We start from the raw sequence: 23,859 nt of genomic DNA, 5'->3' as shown, positions 1-23,859 counted from the left end.
TTGTAGAAATATATTGGAAGCTCAAGACAGCCATGACATTATGTTCTTTACAAGTGTATGTCAACTTTTGACCATGACTACCGTATTTTTCGGACTATAAGTCGCAGTTTTTTTTCATAGTTTGGCCGGGCTCCAGTGCGACTTATATATGTTTTTTCCCTTCTTTATTATGCATTTTCGGCAGGTGCGACTTATACTCCGGTGTGACTTATACTCCGAAAAATACGGTATATACATACAGTATATATATATATATATATATATATATATATATATATATATATATATATATATATATATGTATATATATATATATATATATATATATATATATATGTATATATACAGTATATACAGCCCGGCCCCCGGCCAAATTGATTTAACCCAATGCGTCCCCCGGGTCAAAAAGTTTGGAGACCCCTGATCTAATCATACCGTTACACTCTTAAGGACCAGTATATTGTGTTTGGCTGTAGAAGTGAGACATGTTAGGACAGTGTTTTTCAACCACTGTGCCGCGGCACACTAGTGTACCGTGAGATATTGTCTGGTGTGCCGTGGGAGATTGTCATTTCACCTAATTGGGTTAAAAATATTTTTTGCAAACCAGTAATTATAATCCGCAAATAATGTGTTGTTGTTGAGTGTCGGTGCTGTCTAGAGCTCGGCAGAGTAACCGTGTAATACTCTTCCATATCAGTAGGTGGCAGCAGGTAGCTAATTGCTTTGTAGATGTCGGGAACATAGTTTGTCGTGATCACAGTATGCAGGCGACAGCGGGAGGCAGTGTGCAGGTAAAAAGGTGTCTAATGCTTAAACCAAAAATAAACAAAAGGTGAGTGCCCCTAAGAAAAGGCATTGAAGTTGAGGGAAGGCTATGCAGAACGAAACTAAAACTGAACTGGCTACAAAGTGAACAAAAACAGAATGCTGGACGACAGCAAAGACTTACTGTGGAGCAAGGACGGCGTCCACAATGTACATCCGAACATGACATCAATCAACAATGTCCCCACAAAGAAGGATAAAAACAACTGAAATATTCTTGATTGCTAAAACAAAGTAGATGCGGGAAATATCGCTCAAAGGAAGACATGAAAATGCTACAGGAAAATACCAAAAAAAGAGAAAACACCACCAAAAAAGGAGCGCAAGACAAGAACTAAAACACTACACACAGGAAAACAGCAAACAACTCATAATAAGTCATGACAGTACACCTACTTTGCGACAAGAGCTATATTATGCATGCTTGGTTATGCTTTAAAGTCATATCCAACAATTGCGACAACAACTTTTTACTGTCAACTGAGTTTTGTTTTTTAATGATTTCTGCCGGTGGTGTGCCTCCAGATTTTTTTCAACGCAAAAAATGTGCCTTGGCTCAAAAAAGGTTGAAAAACACTGTGTTAGGAAACACTATTTTCAACTTATACTAGTCATAACAATTTTTCAGGACCGATTTGTACATTTTATGTCAGGGAACATGTGTTTATTAAGCAGCAGAGTTTTTTTTGCAGATTCTGTACTGTATGTTCAGGGTAATGACACTCATATGTGCTGGGAACTGACAGCCCTTTAAATCAACTCAGTCGGGGCAACAGGCATACCATAATCATTATCTGCCGTCAAGTCGAGAACATGTGTGAGGTCATGTGAGTTGACTGTGCCGATGCGTGAGGTATTTACACAAAACAATTCCACCCATGTCTGGTCTGACAACAGTACGTGCCACACCTTGAAGAAACCACACCCCGTGGGTAGCGAAACATCAAACAGAAGTAATTAAAGGATAGAAAAGTTCCCATGCAGATGGAGGATGACTCACCCTGAAGAATCTTAAGCAGCAGACTATGTGTGTACGCCAAGGAAATAATTTAACGTGTAGGCGGGAAAGATGGTTGATGAGTTTAGTGAACATAGTGCCAGTCTAACTTCGAAGTATTAGAACTTTAATCTGCGAGGCAAGCAGAAAACCACGTTTTAAATGAAAAAAGCTAAAAGAAGAGTTCTTATTCGTAGAGTGAGCTGTTTGGTACCCCAAGTGCTGACGTCCGGTCGACATCGGTACTTACTCGACAGTGCCGTGGCCCTCTGCACTTTCCTGCACCACGTTACCTTGGAGAACCTCCTGAGTTTTCACAGTGGAAATCGCTAATTCCCTGTCTTGCTCCGGCTCTGAGAAAACACATTGAGGGTGAATCATGGCGAGATATGAGTAAAATTTGTGTTTCTCTGTGCGTGTAAGTCTTACCTGTGAGTATGACAAGGCTTTGTGGCCGTTGGAGTGTTGAACCGTCCTTTGATTTGTGGCATCCTGGTAGAATTGAAGTAGTTTCAGGCAGTGGCTCTGACTTTGGTTCATCTGGGGTGATTGTGGCGTCACTAAAACTTGTCTCCAGCCCGTTTTCCTTAGACTCTGCCAAAGATGAGCTCCAGGTCTGTAGACTCATCGGCTGCCTGGTGCGGCCTGTGTACCTGCCAAATGATGTAAGTACGTTTGAGTGATTGAAAGAAACTTTTATTAGTAGATTGAACAGTACAGTACATATTCCGTACAATTGACCACGAAATGGTAACACCCGAATACGTTTTTCAACTTGTTTAAAGGGGAACATTATCACAATTTCAGAAGGGTTAAAACCATTAAAAATCAGTTCCCAGTGGCTTATTTTATTTTTTGAAGTTTTTTTCAAAATTTTACCCATCACGCAATAGCCCTAAAAAAAGCTTCAAAGTGCCTGATTTTAACCATCGTTATATACACCCGTCCATTTTCCTGTGACGTCACTGTCATGATCCGTGGTCGGATCATGTTTTGTGTTATGGGTTTGTTTTGGACTCCTTTTTAGTTCCTGGTTATGCACTTCCTGAGTTTAGTCACCATGGTTACTTATGATTTTCACCTGCCTTTTCGCGCACCTGTTGCTCATCAAAGACTCTATTTAGTTCTGCCTTTTCCGGTCACTCATTGTAGCTTCGTTGTTTGCTGTATGCAACAGTCACGTTTGTTTATTCCTGGTCTTGATTCCTGATTCCGGTGCTAAGTAAGTTTTTGTTTTAGCTTCTCGTGCGAACGGCACGCTTTCCTTTTGTTTGTGCAGCTTGCTGCGGGATCGTTCCTCCAATGCTACACGGACTACTCCGGACGACAGCGTGAGGTAGGAGTTGGTTTATTTAACTTAAATAGTAAATGGATACAAACAGACAAAAAACAAACAAAAGGAAAGCGTGCCGTTCGCACGAGAAGCTAAAACAAAAACTTACTTAGCACCGGAATCAGGAATCAAGACCAGGAATAAACAAACGTGACTGTTGCATACAGCAAACAATGAAGCTACAATGAGTGACCGGAAAAGGCAGAACTAAATAGAGTCTCTGATGAGCAACAGGTGCGCGAAAAGGCAGGTGAAAATCATAAGTAACAATGGTGACTAAACTCAGAAAGTGCATAACCAGGAACTAAAAAGGAGTCCAAAACAAACCGATAACACAAAACATGATCCGACCACGGATCATGACAGTCCCATAGTGATGCCAACACAAACAAACATGGCGCATAGAACAGCAAGCTATAGCGACATTAGCTCGGATTCAGACTCGGATTTCAGCGGCTTAAGCGATTCAACGGATTACGCATGTATTAAAACGGATGGTTGTAGTGTGGAGGCAGTTAGCGAAAACGAAATTGAAGAAGAAACTGAAGCTATTGAGCCATATCGGTTTGAACCGTATGCAAGCGAAACCGACGAAAACGACACGACAGCCAGCGACACGGGAGAAAGCGAGGACGAATTCGGCGACCGCCTTCTAACCAACGATTGGTATGTATTTGTTTGGCATTAAAGGAAACTAACAACTATGAACTAGGTTTACAGCATATGAAATACATTTGGCAACAACATGCACTTTGAGGGTGCAGACAGCCCAATTTTCATCAATTAATATATTCTGTAGACATACCCTCATCCGCGCTCTTTTCCTGAAAGCTGATCTGTCCAGTTTTGGAGTTGACGTCAGCAGGCCAGGGAAGCTAGGGTCGATATTCTTCTCTTGATCATCTTCGGTGGCATAAGGGACGGTGTGAGCCAAGACATCCAGGGGGTTTAGCTCGCTCGTCTGCGGGAACAAACTGCCGCCATTGCTTGCCGTGCTATCGAAGTCCTTTGTCCCTGAATTGCTCACACACTCCGGCAGATTCAATGGGGGTCTGGCGGCAGATTTCTTTGACTTTATCGTTGGAAATGCATCTGCTTTGAGTGTCGCAGGATATCCACACATTCTTGCCATCTCTGTCGTAGCATAGCTTTCGTCGGTAAAGTGTGCGGAACAAACGTCCAATTTCTTGCCACTTTCGCATCTTTGGGCCACTGGTGCAACTTGAATCCGTCCCTGTTCGTGTTGTTACACCCTCCGACAACACACCGACGAGGCATGATGTCTCCAAGGTACGGAAAACAGTCGAAAAAACGGAAAATAACAGAGCTGATTTGACTCGGTGTTTGAGAAAATGCCGGATTGCTTCCCGATGTGACGCCACGTTGTGACGTCATCGCTCCGAGAGCGAATATTAGAAAGGCGTTTAATTCGCCAAAATTCACCCATTTAGAGTTCGGAAATCGGTTAAAAAAATATATGGTCTTTTTTCTGCAACATCAAGGTATATATTGACGCTTACATAGGTCTGGTGATAATGTTTAAGTCGGGGTCCACTTTAATCAATTCATGGTACAAATATATACAGTCATCACACAAGTGAATCATCAGAGTATATACTGTACATTGAATTATTTACAATCCGGGGGGTGGGATGTGGCGGGGGTCGAAGGGAGATAGGTTAAGTTAGGTTCCTATCAGCATATTTCAGTCATCAACAATTTTATCATCTGAGAAATGGAGATTGTAACAGTGTAGGTCTCACTTCGTAGGATATGTACAGCGAGCGATGAACATAGTGATCAAGAGTTTCTATACACTTGTAAAGAACATGATGTCATGGCTAGGGATGATGTTTGATAAGAAATTATCGAGTTCGAGCCCATTATCGAATCCTCTTATCGAAACGATTCCTTATCGATTCTCTTATCGAATCCAGATAGGTTGTTGTATATGGAAAAAAACACAATATTTGGTTTAACAAAAGCTCACTTTTATTTTATAAGAAAAAAATAAAATAAATAAATAAATATTGACTGTTACCCCACTAAAAAAATAAAATAAAATAAATATTGAGTGTTATTACCCAAAGTATATTAAGTGGGATTTTTCAGAAAAACAAATATATACAGTAACACAAAAATAATCTGTCTCTGTGATCACTATAGGTGAATAGCCATGCCTTGAAGCGTTTTTTTCCGGTCCATTATTTTTGCTGCTTGTGTGATGTCCCACAGGGCATTTCTTGTGGGACGGGATTCGTTCCCAAGGATTCGAATAAAGAACCAACTCTTTTTCTTTACTATAGTGACCTTGATAACGGGAACCGGTTCTCAAAAAGGGATTCGAGTCCATTGAATTGGTTATTTTCTTATCGAACGGTTCTTTTCTTATCGAACAACCGGGAGAACCGGTTTCGAACATCATCCCTAGTCATGGCTGTCTTGAGTTTCCAATAATTTCTACAACTCAAGGGGGTTAGTGCGTCTGCCTCACAATACAAAGGTCCCGAGTAGTCGTGAGTTCAATCCCGGCCTCTGGATCTTTCTGTGTGGAGTTTGCATGTTCTCCCCGTGACTGCGAAGGTTCCCTACGAGTACTCCGGCTTCCTCCGACCGCCAAAAACATGCACCTGGGGATAGGTTGATTGGCAACACTAAATTGGCCCTAGTGTGTGAATGTGAGTGTGAATGTTGTCTGTCTATCTGTGTTGGCCCTGGGATGAGGTGGCGACTTGTCCAGGGTGTACCCCGCCTTCTGCCCGATTGTAGCTGAGATAGGCTAGATAGGTAGAAAATGGATGGATGGATAGAGTGATTGGAGCACATAGCTGCCTAGGAACAGACTGACACATCTCTATGCTACGATATCCAAACAAAACATTGACTTCTTTGTTGAGATTGAAGGGGTTAAGAACTTCTCATTCATTCAAAACATACTCTGCCTATCCAATCCCAAAGACTCGTTCGAATTGAGTTGAAGCCAACCGCAAATTCACTTCTCATTGTCATTTTGGCTGGAAATGTGACAAAGAAACACAACTGGATGTTGAAAACCTAACAAAGCAGCTTTTGTTGTCTTTCCAAAAGACTGTTGCAAAGGTAAAAACCAAGTCCAAACAAGTCTGTATAGTCATAAACAAAGGGGTGTGTTCGGGGTCTACCCTTTTAACTTTCCATGCTGCGATCTGTCAGGATTTATGTGTTTGCCCACTCACTAAGAGCTGCCAATTCCAGACCACGCAATTCCATTGTATCGAGGCATTCAAGATAAGACTGGAACAAGTCGATTGTCGAGCCCAAGTACTTCCGTTTTAACACCTGCGGTATAAAAACTAGCAATAGAACTGTGATCATTCTCTTTCTTCATTAATTACGCTTGCTGTGGCATGTCGGAGGTATTCTGAGATCATCAACCTTGCAAGATTATACAGGATCTTCACTGAGTCACTTTACTGCAGAAACACTGATCAGCAATTGGGTCATGTCCCCATAGAAACGCTTGTGTTTTTTTGTTGGTTTTTTTTGGTTTAAAAAAAAGATAAATGTGTCCCCAAAGTGCCCCATCAATAGTGAGATGCGTTTAAAGAACGTGACTCTTGTGTTTGGACAGACGACTAGGCTTCACACTTAATTACAAAACTGTGAAATAGCAAGAGAATGTTGACCGGGAGTCCCGAATAAAGCGCCGTCTTTTTCATGGACACCCCTGCTTATTTCAGCAAGACAATGCCAAGCCACATTCAATAGCAAGAGAATGTTGACCGGGAGTCCCGAATATCCTTCATTCACTGGAACTCGCCTCATCCTACCGCTTCCCTCGGATTCTTACTTTCACATATGCGATAATTTGCCTCTTGGAGTGGACTAAAGCAGTGGTGTCAAACTCATTTTAGCCCAGGGGCCACAAAGAGGAAAATATACTCCCAAGTGGGCCGGACTGGTAAAATCACGGCATGATAACTTAAAAATAAAGACAACTTCAGATTGTTTGCTTTGTTTAAAAAAATAGATAGAACAAGCACAATCTGAAAACATACAAATCATAATGTTTTAATTTCTTACACTTACATGTTGCTGTTCATAGTAGTCTATCTTCATTTGTAGTGATTTATCATTTCTGAATAAATGATGTGATAATCTTCATCAGTCAAATAGGTTTTAAAATGCTCTTATTGGTGTAAAATGTTTATCTATCAGAAGATGTAGTAAATAATAATATCAAAATCTAATTACAGGATGTTGTTAAAGGGGAACATTATCACAATTTCAGAATTGTTAAAACCATTAAAAATCAGTTCCCAGTGGCTTATTATATTTTTCGAAGTTTTTTTCAAAATTTTACCCATCACGCAATATCCCTAAAAAAAGCTTCAAAGTGCCTGATTTTAACCACCCGTCCATTTTCCTGTGACGTCACATAGTGAAGCCAACACAAACAAACATGGCGGAAAGAACAGCAAGCTATAGCGACATTAGCTCGGATTCAGACTCGGATTTCAGCGGCTTAAGCGATTCAACAGATTACGCATGTATTGAAACGGATGGTTGTAGTGTGGAGGCAGGTAGCGAAAACGAAATTGAAGAAGAAACTGAAGCTATTGAGCCATATCGGTTTGAACCGTATGCAAGCGAAACCGACGAAAACGACACGACAGCCAGCGACACGGGAGAAAGCGAGGACGAATTCGGCGATCGCCTTCTAACCAACGATTGGTATGTGTTTGTTTGGCATTAAAGGAAACTAACAACTATGAACTAGGTTTACAGCATATGAAATACATTTGGCAACAACATGCACTTTGAGAGTGCAGACAGCCCAGTTTTCATCAATTAATATATTCTGTAGACATACCCTCATCCGCGCTCTTTTCCTGAAAGCTGATCTGTCCAGTTTAGGAGTTGATGTCAGCAGACCAGGGAAGCTAGGGTCGATATTCTTCTCTTGATCATCTTCGGTGGCATAAGGGACGGTGTGAGCCAAGACATCCAGGGGGTTTAGCTCGCTCGTCTGCGGGAACAAACTGCCGCCATTGCTTGCCATGCTATCGAAGTCCTTTGTCCCTGAATTGCTCACACACTCCGGCAGATTCAATGGGGGTCTGGCGGCAGATTTCTTTGACTTTATGGTTGGAAATGCATCTGCTTTGAGTGTCGCAGGATATCCACACATTCTTGCCATCTCTGTCGTAGCATAGCTTTCGTCGGTAAAGTGTGCGGAACAAACGTCCAATTTCTTGCCACTTTCGCATCTTTGGGCCACTGGTGCAACTTGAATCCGTCCCTGTTGGTGTTGTTACACCCTCCGACAACACACCGACGAGGCATGATGTCTCCAAGGTACGGAAAACAGTCGGAAAAACGGAAAATAACAGAGCTGATTTGACTCGGTGTTTGAGAAAATGGCGGATTGCTTCCCGATGTGACGTCACGTTGTGACGTCATCGCTCCGAGAGCGAATATTAGAAAGCCGTTTAATTCGCCAAAATTCACCCATTTAGAGTTCGGAAATCGGTTAAAAAAATATATGGTCTTTTTTCTGCAACATCAAGGTATATATTGACGCTTACATAGGTCTGGTGATAATGTTCCTCTTTAATGTAATTTACTCATTTTTCTCAACTGATGTACTAGCATCATGTGGTTTATTTCTGTACACATGTAGCATCATTTTAAGGCTGCAGCTAACGATTATTTTTCTATCGATTAATCTATAGATTATTTTTTTCGATTAATCGGTTAATCTATAGATTATTTTTTCGATTAATCTATAGATTATTTTTCCTTTTACCGATTATTTTTTTTATTTAAAATGAAGATGAAAAAATAAATGTAGGCCAGTTTTTTCAAAAGGCATGGCTTTTATTTACAAAAAAAAAAGTATGGCCACTCAGTCAACATTGACAACAACATGACAAAATATTCTGTAACAATGTAAACATTTAACAAAATTAAAAGTAGCTTATTTGCTTTTAATGTGCAAATATAAAAGTAAACATCCAGTGCAAATCTTAATATTCTGCAATAGTATAAGCATTTCAAAAGTAAAAGTATTGCTTATTCTGCTTTAAAATGTGCAAAAATAAAGATAAACATCCAATTCAAAAAAGTGCAAAACGGAAATATTCTGTAACAACAGTGTAAACATTTCAACAAAAGTAAAAGTATTGCTTATTTGCTAAAATGTGCAAAAATAAAGATAAACATCCAATACAAAAAAGTGCAAAACGAAATATTCTGTAACAACAGTGTAAACATTTCAACAAAAGTAAAACTTTTGCTTATTTTGCTTAATAACACAACAATGATAGTATGATTAAAGTGAAAGTTAATTGTTCGTTTGTACATAGTATACGTAATTGTTAATGTTGTAAAAGGTATTTGCACAACTAATTAACGTTAGCGTTAAAGAGGAGCGCATCTTTGTAAACACTGAACAGGCACGCCAAACGCTCCTCTCAGAGCGAAACGGGGCTTTAGTTTATGAATTTACAACGCAGATACAAATGACACATTCATGTTTTTGTGTAATGATGACAACGTATACTCACGCGGACGATTGACTAGTTGATGGTGATGGCAAGAACGCTGCCGTTGTGCTGCTATGATAGGCCATTTCCGCTCGACACAGTGTGCATACAACAACATTATTAGCAGAGGTGGGTAGAGTAGCCAGAAATTGTACTCAAGTAAGAGTACTGTTACTTTAGAGATGTATTACTCAAGTAAAAGTAAGGAGTAGTCACCCAAATATTTACTTGAGTAAAAGTAAAAAGTATGTTGTGAAAAAACTACTCAAGTACTGAGTAACATACACACACATATCATATATATATATATATATATATATATATATATATATATATATATATATATATATATATATATATATATATATATATATATATATACATATATATATCTATATATATATATATATATATATATAGATATATATATATGTGTGTATATATATATACACACACACACACACACACACACACACACACACACACACACACACATATATATATATATATATATATACATATACATTGATATATACAGTATATAATTTATATTTATTTATTTTGCCGTTTTTGTTTACATGTTAAAGGTGTTTTAATAATTATACATGCATGTTTAACATATAGATTCCTTTCTTTCATGAAGACAAGAATATAAGTTGGTGTATTACCTGATTCTGATGACTTGCATTGATTGTAATCAGGAAGCAGTGCTGGTAACGTCCACGTTTTCAAATGGAGGAGAAAAAAAGTTCCTCCTTCCTGTCTAATACCACATGAAAGTGGTTGTTATTTGGCATCTTATTTGTCCACCTTCCATATTCGTTTTTATACCCTTTACAAGAAATACATTGGCGGCAAACTCCGTAGCTTGCTAGCTTGTTTGCGCTGGCTTTCGGAGACTCTTATTTTGAAAGCGCAGGCGCGATGGAGCGGGACTTTTATTGTGAAGACAGGAACTGTGCAGTCAGTCTTTACGGTTGAAATAAAAAAAGGGTCTTTTTTCCTTCACACTTTTGATTGATTGATTGGAACTTTTATTAGTAGATTGCACAGTACAGTACATATTCCGTACAATTGACCACTAAATGGTAACACCCGAAGTTAGCTCGGAGCCAGTCAGGTCATGTGACCCCTGGCTCTGTTTGATTGGTCCAACGTCACCAGTGACTGTATCTGATTGGTGGAACGAAGTGAAACGTCACCAGTAAGGCAGGCACTTTGAAGGTCTGTCTGACAGACCAAAACAAACAAAGCGTGCATTAACAGATCGATAAAAATTAGTAGCGAGTAGCGAGCTGAATGTAGATAAAAGTAGCGGAGTAAAAGTAGCGTTTCTTCTTAGGCCGTTTATTGAAATACTCCCACACTTTTGACGACTTTTGGCGTGCTTTTTTCCCCTCGCTCGCACCGCTCGCATCGTCTGCTTTGCGCTCCGCCATGACGGTAGTGTGACGTATATATGCGACGCGTCGACGAACAAAAACGTCCTCGACGTATTTACGTAACCGATGACGTCGACTATGTCGACGCGTCGTTTCAGCCCTACATCATTTACAACAAAACTTGTGAATTTGCACTCATTTCATGAATCACACATGAAGTTAGAAGGGGATACATGTTATTTCAGCATATTTATGTGCGGCCAGATAATGTGTCCCCAGTCCTCTATCTTAACCGGGCACATAGTTCCGCCCCCTTTGATGTAATGCGCACTCCTGCAGCAGGGGATACAAATAATTGCTATTGCGACATCCAGTGGACACATTTAAAAGAGCAGTTTTGTCAGAATAATTGTATCTAAGTTATCACAAAACTTTGTGTTACAAACCCCGTTTCCATATGAGTTGGGAAATTGTGTTAGATGTAAATATAAACGGAATACAATGATTTGCAAATCCTTTTCAACCCATATTCAGTTGAATATGCTACAAAGACAACATATTTGATGTTCAAACTGATAAACATTAACTTTAGAATTTGATGCCAGCAACACGTGACTAAGAAGTTGGGAAAGGTGGCAATAAATACTGATAAAGTTGAGGAATGCTCATCAAACACTTATTTGGAACATCCCACAGGTGTGCAGGCTAATTGGGAACAGGTGGGTGCCATGATTGGGTATAAAAACAGCTTCCCAAAAAATGCTCAGTCTTTCACAAGAAAGGATGGGGGGAGGTACACACCTTTGTGCACAACTGCGTGAGCGAATAGTCAAACAGTTTAAGAACAACGTTTCTCAAAGTGCAATTGCAAGAAATTTAGGGATTTCAACATCTACGGTCCATAATATCATCAAAAGGTTCAGAGAATCTGGAGAAATCACTCCACGTAAGCGGCATGGCCGGAAACCAACATTGAATGACCGTGACCTTCGATCCCTCAGTATCAAAAACCGACATCAATCTCTAAAGGATATCACCACATGGGCTCAGGAACACTTCAGAAAACCACTGTCACTAAATACAGTTGGTCGCTACATCTGTAAGTGCAAGTTAAAGCTCTACTATGCAAAGCGAAAGCCATTTATCAACAACATCCAGAAACGCCGCCGGCTTCTTTGGGCCCGAGATCATCTAAGATGGATTGATGCAAAGTGGAAAAGTGTTCTGTGGTCTGACGAGTCCACATTTCAAATTGTTTTTGGAAATATTCGACATCGTGTCATCCGGACCAAAGGGGAAGCGAACAATCCAGACTGTTATCGACGCAAAGTTGAAAAGCCAGCATCTGTGATGGTATGGGGGTGCATTAGTGCCCAAGGCATGGGTAACTTACACATCTGTGAAGGCACCATTAATGCTGAAAGGTACATACAGGTTTTGGAACAACATCTGCTGCCATCTAAGCACCGTCTTTTTCATGGACGCCCCTGCTTATTTCAGCAAGACAATGCCAAGCCACATTCAGCACGTGTTACAACAGCGTGGCTTCGTAAAAAAAGAGTGCGGGTACTTTCCTGGTCCACCTACAGTCCAGACCTGTCTCCCATCGAAAATGTGTGGCGCATTATGAAGCCTAAAATACGACAGCGGAGACCCCGGACTGTTGAACAACTGAAGCTCTACATAAAACAAGAATGGGAAATAATTCCACTTTCAAAGGTTCAACAATTAGTTTCCTCAGTCCCCAATCATTTATTGAGTGTTGTTAAAAGAAAAGGCCATGTAACACAGTGGTGAACATGCCCTTTCCCAACTACTTTGGCACGTGTTGCAGCCATGAAATTCTAAGTTAATAATTATTTGCAAAAAATAAATAAAGTTTATGGGTTTGAACATCAAATATCTTGTCTTTGTAGCATATTCAACTGAATATGGGTTAAAAAGGGTTTGCAAATCATTGTATTCCGTTTTTATTTACATCTAACACAATTTCCCAACTCATATGGAAACGGGGTTTGTACATTGAGTTCAGCTCGCCCGGCGAGAAGACAAAAGCTGCCTTTGATCCTACCAAGCAGAAGGCTTGTAAAACTCCACTGTGTAGGATGGGAAGCGACAAGAAGGTGTTCTGTTTCTTTGATGTATTGTAATCCACAGAAAGATTTTGTCTAGACCCGAGATCTACAAAGCGGAGAGAAAGCATGACCTGCCCAAGCTCCAGGCACCTCTTCTTTGAACTGTTTTACGACATTTTCTTTGAACCGACCTTGTCCCTTAGAAACAGCTGTTGGCGTTGTTGACGATTGACCGAAGAATAATAAACTAAACTAATCAGGGAAAGTCCAAATAAAAGAGGAGGCATACAATCTTGTACAAGGGTAAAGGTGTATGCGTTTCTCCTCAATTGAGCCAAATTTAATACTGTCTCTGTTTAATTCCTTGCTTCTTGTCTTGTTTAATAGATGTCATCAGTGTTTGAACCTGACAAGTTTCTTTCAATCAAAAATTTCAGCTAATTTTAATACTTGGCAAAATCATCTCGCGGGCCGGATAAAACCTGTTCGTATGTTTGACACCGCTAGACTAAAGCAAAAATGTGCTGCTAAATATGCATTATACATCAGGCTGTATAATGCATGTGTTCCTTTTTGACTGTACTTGAATAAATAATAGACTGTATTTATATTATTCACATGTGAATAATGCTGTATAATAGACTGTATTTATATTAGTCACATGTGAATAATAATGTATAATAGACTGTATTTATATTATTCACTTGTGAATAATGCCGTATAATAGACTGTATTTATATTAGTCACATGTGAATAATTATGTATAATAGACTGTATTTATATTAGTCACATGTGAATAATAATGTATAATAGACTGTATTTATATTATTCACTTGTGAATAATGCCGTATAATAGACTGTATTTATATTAGTCACATGTGAATAATGCTGTATAATAGACTGTATTTATATTATTCACATGTGAATAATGCTGTATAATAGACTGTATTTATATTAGTCACATGTGAATAATGCTGTATAATAGACTGTATTTATATTATTCACATGTGAATAATGCTGTATAATAGACTGTATTTATATTAGTCACATGTGAATAATGCTGTATAATAGACTGTACTTATATTATTCACATGTGAATAATGCTGTATAATAGACTGTATTTATATTTTTCACATGTGAATAATGCTGTATAATAGACTGTATTTATATTAGTCACATGTGAATAATGCTGTATAATAGACTGTATTTATATTATTCACATGTGAATAATGCTGTATAATAGACTGTATTTATATTATTCACATGTAAAAAAATACCCATATGTTTATTGTTTATTGTGAGCGAACTGTGGTGCTGAATTTCCCCCAGGGATCAATAAAGTACTTTTTATTTTATTATATTCTATAGATTTATTCATACTTTTATCTTGACGAGATAACTTGTGTTAGCTAACATAGTGTTTAAAATGATGTGATGAAACATTCTAAATTGTTCACTTTGTTTACTTAGACCAGGCATGCCCAAAGTGGAGCACTTGACATGTGTTAAGTGTCTGTACTGCATGTCGAGTTGATAGATGAAGACAAGGTTTGGTTACCTGATGGTAACAGTAGTAACTACCACCCGGTACTATTCAACACAATCACAGCTTTGTTGTTGACAGCTGTTGCGCGTGCCTTCTCTCTGTCATGTGAGGACAGAGCGGGAGGGAGGCGCCGACGTCATCATTCTCGGGTACTCTGGCGGCTTCTTTCGCCCCAATGAAACAACAACGCCGGAGTTCTAAGCCCTTCCCACTCTGGAGGCTTTTCCCAAAAACTTTTGTTTATGACCACTAGAAACGCCGTTTTTGTGGGAATAAAATGCTGAAACGGTACATATATTCACCGTTTCCAGCTAAAAGTCTTCTGTGGGGACACTTTGATTGATGGGTCCTGTTTTGTTGGGTTTGTATGTTGCTTCAAGCATCAACAGGCCATGTTTGTCCCTTCAGGGTAAAGTCAGCGTTATTTAGGCTGTCTACACTAACTACTTAAAGGCCTACTGAAAGCCACTACTACCGACCACGCAGTCTGATAGTTCATATATCAATGATGAAATCTTAACATTGCAACACATGCCAATACGGCCGGGTTAGCTTACTAAAGTGCAATTTTAAATTTTGCGCGAAATATCCTGCTGAAAACGTCTCGGTATGATGACGTCAGCGCGTGACGTCACGGATTGTAGAGGACATTTTGGGACAGCATGGTGGCCAGCTATTAAGTCGTCTGTTTACATCGCAAAAGTCCACAGTATTCTGGACATCTGTGTTGGTGAATCTTTTGCAATTTGTTCAATGAACAATGGAGACAGCAAAGAGGAAAGCTGTAGGTGGGAAGCGGTGTATTGCGGCCGACTGCAGCAACACAAACACAGCCGGTGTTTCATTGTTTACATTCCCGGAAGATGACAGTCAAGCTTTACCATTGGCCTGTGGAGAACTGGGACAACAGAGACTCTTACCAGGAGGACTTTGAGTTGGATGCGCAGACGCGGTACCGTGAGTACGCATGCAGCTGCGGCTTCCAAATATTTGATCGCTTGCCCGTACGTGCGTGCCGCTATGTGCATGTTACGTACGTAACTTTGGGGACTTTGGGGAAATATATGTGCTGTATGAACTTTGGGGAGGTGAACGGTACTTTGGGCTGTGGGATTGAGTGTGTTGTGCAGGTGTTTGAGTTGTATTGGCGGGTTATATGGACGGGAGGGGGGAGGTGTTTGTTATGCGGGATTAATTTGTGGCATATTAAATATAAGCCTGGTTGTGTTGTGGCTAATAGAGTATATATATGTCTTGTGTTTATTTACTGTTTTAGTCATTCCCAGCTGAATATCAGGTCCCACCCGCCTCTCACAGCATCTTCCATATCTGAATCGCTCCCACTGCCCTCTAGTCCTTCACTCTCACTTTCCTCATCCACAAATCTTTCATCCTCGCTCAAATTAATGGGGAAATCGTCGCTTTCTCGGTCCGAATCGCTCTCGCTGCTGGTGGCCATGATTGTAAACAATGTGCAGATGTGAGGAGCTCCACAACCTGTGACGTCACGCTACTCGTCTGCTACTTCCGGTACAGGCAAGGCTTTTTTATCAGCGACCAAAAGTTGCGAACTTTATCGTCGATGTTCTCTACTAAATCCTTTCAGCAAAAATATGGCAATATCGCTAAAATGATCAAGTATGACACATAGAATGGACCTGCTATCCCCGTTTAAATAAGAAAATCACATTTCAGTAGGACTTTAAACGAATAATTATTTAGCCTAAACCTCGTTTCAGCCACACTAAATCACCGTTTAAGGTTCCACTCCACGGACAATTTTTTACACGGGTAAGTGTGCCGTCTATTTCTTGAATCTCCGACTCTTAGCTCTGTATGGACTCATTGATCGTTTACAAACTGAGTTCGGAGAGGAAGTGACGTCAGAAAGCCAGTTTCATAACAACCCGTTCGGTAACTCGGCGGCAACCACTAGAAAGATGGAGGTGAATCATCCAGACATGCCCGTGTTTCTCCTTCTTCTACATGTACAGACGCTTGTGGAAATCACACATCAATACCTTAAGACAGGGGTCGGCAACCCAAAATGTTGAAGGAGCCATATTGGACCAAAAATACAAAAACAAATCTGTCTGGAGCCGCAAAAAATTAGAAGCCATATTCCATACAGATAGTGTGTCATGAGATATAAATTGAAATAAGATGACTTAAAGGAAACTAAATGAGCTCAAATATAGCTACAAATGAGGCATAATGATGCAATATGTACATATAGCTAGCCTAAATAGCATGTTAGCATCGATTAGCTTGCAGTCATGCAGTGACCAAATATGCCTGATTAGCACTCCAACAAGTCAATAATATCAACAAAACTCACCTTTGTGCATTCATGCACAACGTAAAAAGTTTGGTGGACAAAATGAGACAGAAAAAGAAGTGGCATAAAACACGTCCTAGAAAGTCGGAGAAAGTTATAAATGTAAACAAAGTACGGTGAGTTCAAGGACCACCAAAATTAGTAGGACAAAACAGTGCTCGCCAAATACTCGAATCAGTGAAGCATGTTTAATATAAACAGTGTGCTTTATAACAATTAGGGAGGTTTGTGTCATGTTTGTCCTCCTACAGAAACCATATTAAAACAAAGAAATATTTTTTATCCCCCTCATCTTTTTCCATTTTTCATACATTTTTGAAAAAGCTCCAGAGAGCCACTAGGGCGGCGCTAAAGAGCCTCTAGGGCCGCGGGTTGCCGACCCCTGCCTTAAGAGAAGGAAACGGGCGATTGCAGCTATTTGGGATACAACACATCTCAGACGGCAACAAAGCAATGTTGAGCAACGGTTTTGGATATGCCCTGGAAGAACGCCAGCCTGGTGGGATATGTTTGTCAACAAGTGTGTTGTGTCTAGGGTTGCAAAATTCCGGGAATATTCAAAGTTGGAAACTTTCCATGGGAATTAACGGAATTAACGGGGAATTAATGGGAATAAACATTGAATGCAACATGCTAGATCTTGCAGCATGATTATTAGCTAAAACAACCTGATTTAATGCAAATTCAGTACAATTCCAACCCTTGACTGTGCATTCCTCCATCACATGTGCAGATAATTCCCAGCATATGCTACACACTACAGCAGGGCTATTGAGGCCACACTAGTATTTGAGCCCAAGGACTTCATCCAGTCAGGTAAGTGTTGATGATATTACTGGGGTAAATATATTTGATCTATGGTATTTAAGTGCAATAGAGGTGTAATTGCTTGTTCCTGTATGACTGTAGACTACTCCAGCACACTTCCACTCAAGCTAGCTATCTGTTCCTGTGCTTGTTAAATGATTTTGGGGCCAATATCTCTAGCTATAGCTAGGTTTATGTACCACCACAGTCTCATAATGAACCGAAAATATTTCTCCGTTAGCCGTGATGCTAATTTTCTCTATGTTAAATGCCATTCAGTTATGCTAACAACGTCAGCGATCGGAATTTACCTTTTTTGTGATCTGTAAAGTTCAACTAGCAAATACTAAATCAAAACGTGTAGTTTCCTCTGCCTTCTGGTCTGCTAGCCATTCTGGTGTCATACAAGAATGTAGGTTATAGTTTGATTTAGCATGCTGATTGAGTGTTCATTTATTCATCTAGCCCAGGGGTCGGCAACCCGCGGCTCCGGAGCCGCATGCGGCTCTTTGATCACTCTGATGCGGCCAATTTTCATATTAAGGTGTGGGCCGCGTGTCTGAGACCCTTGGTTTATACATAGCACAAAGCAAAAGAAAACGTTGTATGCAGTGTTATTTCATTTTAAATTGCAAAAGATTTTTGTGGCTCCCATTGTCTTCTTTAATTTGTGAAACTGGTCAAAATGGCTCTTTGAGTGGTAAAGGTTTTTTGTCCATCAGTCAAATATTTTTAAAGACTACTCTAATTGTTTAGCTGACTATTTATATCTGTGCGTGGCATTGCATTAGTGTTTTACAAGCGTCTCATCTTATTCTACAGAATAAGATGGACAGTGTCCAACTTTGAGTAATCAAAAAATGGTCACAAATTCCAAACTTCCAGAGCTTAACTTCCCGTGGTAAATTTCCGGAAAGTTTCCGGAAATATACCGGAAACTTTCCACCCCTTTGCAACCCTAAGCATCACATAATCAAATTCAAAGGTTGGATTTCTTTGTGTGTGTGTACGAGTGTGTGCATGCTTGATTTGTTGCGGGCGCAGCATTGTTGTTGTTAGAGCGGTTACCACAGTCTCCACCTTACCTGCCTTCTTCCCCTTCCAGCAGTCTTCTGTAAGTGGAAATCTCTCGTTCCAGTCTTATCTTGGTGTTTAGCATCTGGCTGTGGCATTGGCGCTGGGTGGCCAGTCCGCTCCTCACCTGCTCCAGCTCGCTCTCCAGCCCAGTGATCACCTGGGCAAGTTCCTGCAGCTGGGTGGAGTACAGCTGCTGGCTCTGCTGCAGAGAGTTTTCCAGGCCTTTCTCCTGGACAAGAAGAAAGAGTCAATAAACATATACTTTTGTAGTGTGGTTGTGTTATGGGTGATGAGCCAAGGAGATGCCAAGAGAAATCGTCGAACAAAAAGCTTTATTTGTTTCAGCGAGCCTCAGACAGCCGAATGTCTTTCCTGTAGACCTCAACTCTTTCTGGGTCTAGTCTTGGTGCCGGGCAGTCTGGCCAACACCCAGTTTGTTGCTTCACCAATCAGCCTATTTTCTGTGATCAGTTTGAGTCGGGTGAAACCTCCGATCCCTATCCTAAGCCCCTATCTGTGGCGCTTCCTACCAAATGTTGCTAATGTCTTTATTATCTCTCCTAAAACCCAACTGCTGTTGTCCCTTAAGTTCCTCAATGTCTTGGGGTCGTAAACCCCCTCTCTGGACAAGCTGTGTTAGACATATGCACTGTTGACCTTAGTAGAATATTCCACCAAAGGATTCAAACACATGCTATTTCCAATCATATAAGAAAATTGTACACGATATAATTAACCTCAGTATTGCATACAATATTTGTGTCTTTAGGTTATTAAGTCTATTGAGAACCATGTAAAAAAAACCCTGGTAGGGGAGGCGTGGCTCGGTTGGTATAGCGGCCGTGCCAGGAACTTGAGGGTTCCAGGTTCCATCCCCACTTCCGCCATCCTGCCGTTGTGTCCTTCGGCAAGATACTTCACCCACCCGCGCCTAGTGCCACCCACACTGGTTTAAATGTAACTTAGATAATGGGTTTCACTATGTAAAGCGCTTTGAGTCACTAGAGAAAAGCGCTATACAAACATAATTCACTTCACTACCCAAGTCCATCCATCCACCCATCCATCCATCCATCCATCCATCTTCTTCCGCTTATCCGAGGTCGGGTCGCGAGGGCAGCAGCCTAAGCAGGGAAGCCCAGACTTCCCTCTCCCCAGCCACTTCGTCCAGCTCCTCCCGGGGGATGCCGAGGCGTTCCCAGGCCAGCCGGGAGACATAGTCTTCCCAACATGTCCTGGGTCTTCCACGTGCCCTCCTACCGGTCGGACGTGCCCGAAACACCTCCCTAGGGAGGCGTTCGGGTGGCATCCTGACCAGATGCTCGAACTACCTCATCTGGCTCCTCTCGGTGTGGAGGAGCAGCGGCTTTACTTTGAGCTCCTCCCGGATGGCAGAGATTCTCACCCTATCTCTAAGGGAGAGCCCCGCCACCCGGCGGAGGAAACTCATTTCGGTCGCTTGTACCCGTGATTTTGTCCTTTCGGTCATGACCCAAAGCTCAAGACCATAGGTGAGGATGGGAACGTAGATCGACCGGTAAATCGAGAGCTTTGCCTTCCGGCTCAGCTCCTTCTTCACTACAACGGATCGATACAGCGTCCGCATTACTGAAGACGCCGCACCGATCCGCCTGTCGATCTCACGATCCACTCTTCCCTCACTTGTGAACAAGACTCCGAGGTACTTGAACTCCTCCACTTACCCAAGTCCAGTCAATTTTATTTTTATCGCACCAATTCAAGGTTTATTTCAAGAGATATAAAGCAGGTCGAGGCTCTGCGGGGCGACAGAGGGACAGTGTTGAGGGACAAAGGTATTGTGGCCAAACAGCTAAATTTTTGTTTCATCTGACCACAGAACTTTCCTCCAGAAGGTCTTATCTTTGTCCATGGAGCTGTTTGGCCACAATACCCAGCAATATGTTTGGAGGAGAAAAGGTGAGGCCTTTAATCCCAGGAACACATTCCCAACCGTCAAGCATGGTGGTGGTAGTATTATGCTTTGGGCCGGTTTTCCCGTCAATAGAACTGGTGCTTTACAGAGAGTAAATGGGACAATGAAAAAGGAGGATTACCTCCAAATTCTTCAGGACAACCTAAAATCATCAACCCGGAGGTTGGGTCTTGGGCGCAGTTGGGTGTTCCAACAGGACAATGACATGGAAGAGTATTACACGGTTACTCTGCCGAGCTCTAGACAGCACCGACACTCAACAACGGCACATTATTTGCAGACTATAAAATCACTGGTTTTCAAAAAAAATATTTTTACCCCAAATAGGTGAAATTAGATACACAGACTGTATCTCACGGCACACTAGACACAGTGGTTGAAAAACACTAATGTAAATTCATTGTAAAAAAGCGGCCCTGTGAAATCTTCCATTCCTGCGACGTGGCCATACTTGCCAACCTTGAGACCTCCGATTTCGGGAGGTGGGGTGTGGGGGGCGTGGTCGGGGGTGGGGCGGGGGGTCGTGGTTAAGATATATATATATAAGAAATACTTGACTTTCAGTGAATTCTAGCTATATATATATATATATATATATATATATATATATATATATATATATATATATATATATATTTATTTTATTACATATATATATATATATATATATATATATATATATATATATATATATATATATATATATATATATATATATATATACATAAATAAAATAAATACTTGAATTTCAGTGTTTATTTATTTACACATATACACACACATAACACTCATCTACTCATTGTTGAGTTAAGGGTTGAATTGTCCATCCTTGTTCTATTCTCTGTCACTATTTCAGAACACACACATTATACAAATATACATAATAAAATCAATAAGAAAACGGGAGCTCTAATTTGGGAGTCTGAATTAGGATCAGAAGTTCCTATATAAACATTGCGCACTCACGTCGCCTTTTTGTATTGATTACTGCAGCTGTGCACTGGATTCATTCACAAATACAAACTACAACTCACAAACACTTTAGAGTTAGGCTCCACCATCAGAATGTGTACTTAAACTTATAAAGACCACACGGATATTATTCAGTGAGTTGATTCACCAAAACTAACCTGTTATACAGGAGGAAAAAGCACACAGGACGTTTCAATTGTTCACAGACTGGTCGCTCTCATCAGAATGACAAGACACTTCCGGTCTGCAGGTGATAGCATTCAATTGGGAAGAAACGCCCTACTGCCCCCTACTGACCAATGTGAATACTGATAAATGTGTAATGACAGCTCCAAAAACGAATTCAAACCACAAAATAAAATAAATAAATCAACACAAAAATGTGACACATTATGGGTGGGTCACATATGCATGTACAGTAGATGGCAGTATTGTCCTGTTTAAAAGTGTCACAACATTGCTGTTTACGGCAGACGAACTGCTTTACGGTAGACGAAAACTTGACTGCTGTTGTTGTGTGTTGTTACCGCGCTGGGAGGACGTTAATGAAACTGCCTAACAATAAACCCACATAAGAAACCAAGAACTCGCCCTCGATCATTAGCTGTTTATATTGTGGGAAAGCGGACGTGTGAACAGGCTGTCAACACGTCACTCAGGTCAGCATGGAGCTGGAGGGGGCGTGGCCTCTAGCTCCGCCTGAATTTCGGGAGATTTTCGAGAGAAAATTTGTCCCGGGAGGTTTTCGGGAGAGGCGCTGAATTTCGGGAGTCTCCCGGAAAATCCGGGAGGGTTGGCAAGTATGGACGTGGCCCTCAATGAAAATGAGTTTGACACCCCTGCAGTAGACGTTTAAAGTGACCGATCAGAAAAGTGAATTGAATGCCTGGTGCTAAGTGCCAAAAGGATTGACAGAAGCGTGTAGAGAAAAAGAAAGATACAATACAACACAATGCTATCAAAAAGATGCCTCGCAAGTGAAAACAGAGTCCACACAAGAGTAAAATGAGTCTGAGCGTGTACGCGCAATGACACCTTTTCTATGCGACGTCAAGGCTTGGTTAGCCCAGAAATGTTTAATAATGAATGAGGGAAAAACGGAAATTTTTGTTTTTGGTCCAGCCCTCACTGACTTGGGACCATTGCAAAATTATGTGCGTCCCAAAGTCACCAGCCTTGGCGTCACTATAGACAGCCATTTTAAACTTGACAAACAAGTCAATGGCGTTTTAAAATCGTGTTTTTATCACCTTCGTCTTTTAGCAAAGGTATAGCCGTTTTTATCTTTTAACCTTTTTGAACAAGTCGTGCATGCTTTTATTTCAAGTCCCCTGGACTACTGCAATGCACTTTATGCTGGCATTAGCCAAAAAGCTCTCTCCCGGTTGCAGTTAGTCCAGAACGCGGCAGCACAACTTTTGACAGGGGCCAGGAAACGCCAGCAAATAACCCCAATTCTTGAGAGTTTGCACTGGCTCCCTGTTTATTTTAGAATTGATTTTAAAACCTTGCTGTTTGTTTTTAAAGCTTTACATGGACTGGCACCTCAGTATATCTCGGACCTCATCCAAATGTACACTCCTCCGCGTGCTCTGAGGACCGAGAGCCAGCTCCAGCTCGTGGTGCCCAAGACCAGACTTAAAACCTAGGGAGACAGGGCCTTTTCTTTTTTATTTATTTACTTCATTTAAGAATATTTTTCAACATATTGAGCAAAAAGGTCTCATATTTTTGTTTCTACCAAGAAAAGTGCACTTGTTATTAGTGAGAATATACTCATTTTAAGGCATTTTTGGGTTCATTGAGGTTTGCTAATTTTACTTGTTTTGGAAAGTCTTGACAAGCCAAATTTTGTTGTTCTATTGGCAGATCATTTTGCTTAGTTCAAATAAAATACCCCTAATTTTTATATATATTTTTTCTTGTTTTTGAACACTGACTTTTTGCACTGTGGTCCTCTGTGTTTTTAAAATGTTGATTTCTATTTATTGTTGTACCGTATTTTTCGGACTATAAGTCGCAG

General features: G+C 40.6%; 1 protein-coding gene across 2 annotated transcripts in view; it reads right to left on the bottom strand.

Annotated features, from left to right (window-relative positions):
• The window catches only part of krt222 (keratin 222), an 80,448-nt gene that overhangs the window by 5,520 nt on the left and 51,069 nt on the right, over positions 1 to 23,859 (bottom strand). For both annotated transcript variants that reach the window (XM_061977212.2, XM_061977211.2), the window contains 3 exons: positions 18,919 to 19,139; positions 2,255 to 2,478; positions 2,076 to 2,178 (listed from right to left, as the gene is read on the bottom strand). In XM_061977212.2, coding sequence (XP_061833196.2) covers positions 2,076 to 2,178; positions 2,255 to 2,478; positions 18,919 to 19,139 — 548 coding nt within the window. The remainder of the gene's footprint in view (positions 1 to 2,075; positions 2,179 to 2,254; positions 2,479 to 18,918; positions 19,140 to 23,859) is intronic.

This window comes from Nerophis lumbriciformis, linkage group LG16 (genome assembly GCF_033978685.3).
Source record: "Nerophis lumbriciformis linkage group LG16, RoL_Nlum_v2.1, whole genome shotgun sequence".
In the NCBI taxonomy this organism is placed as follows: domain Eukaryota; kingdom Metazoa; phylum Chordata; class Actinopteri; order Syngnathiformes; family Syngnathidae; genus Nerophis; species Nerophis lumbriciformis.
This window is presented reverse-complemented; position numbering and strand designations above follow the sequence as displayed.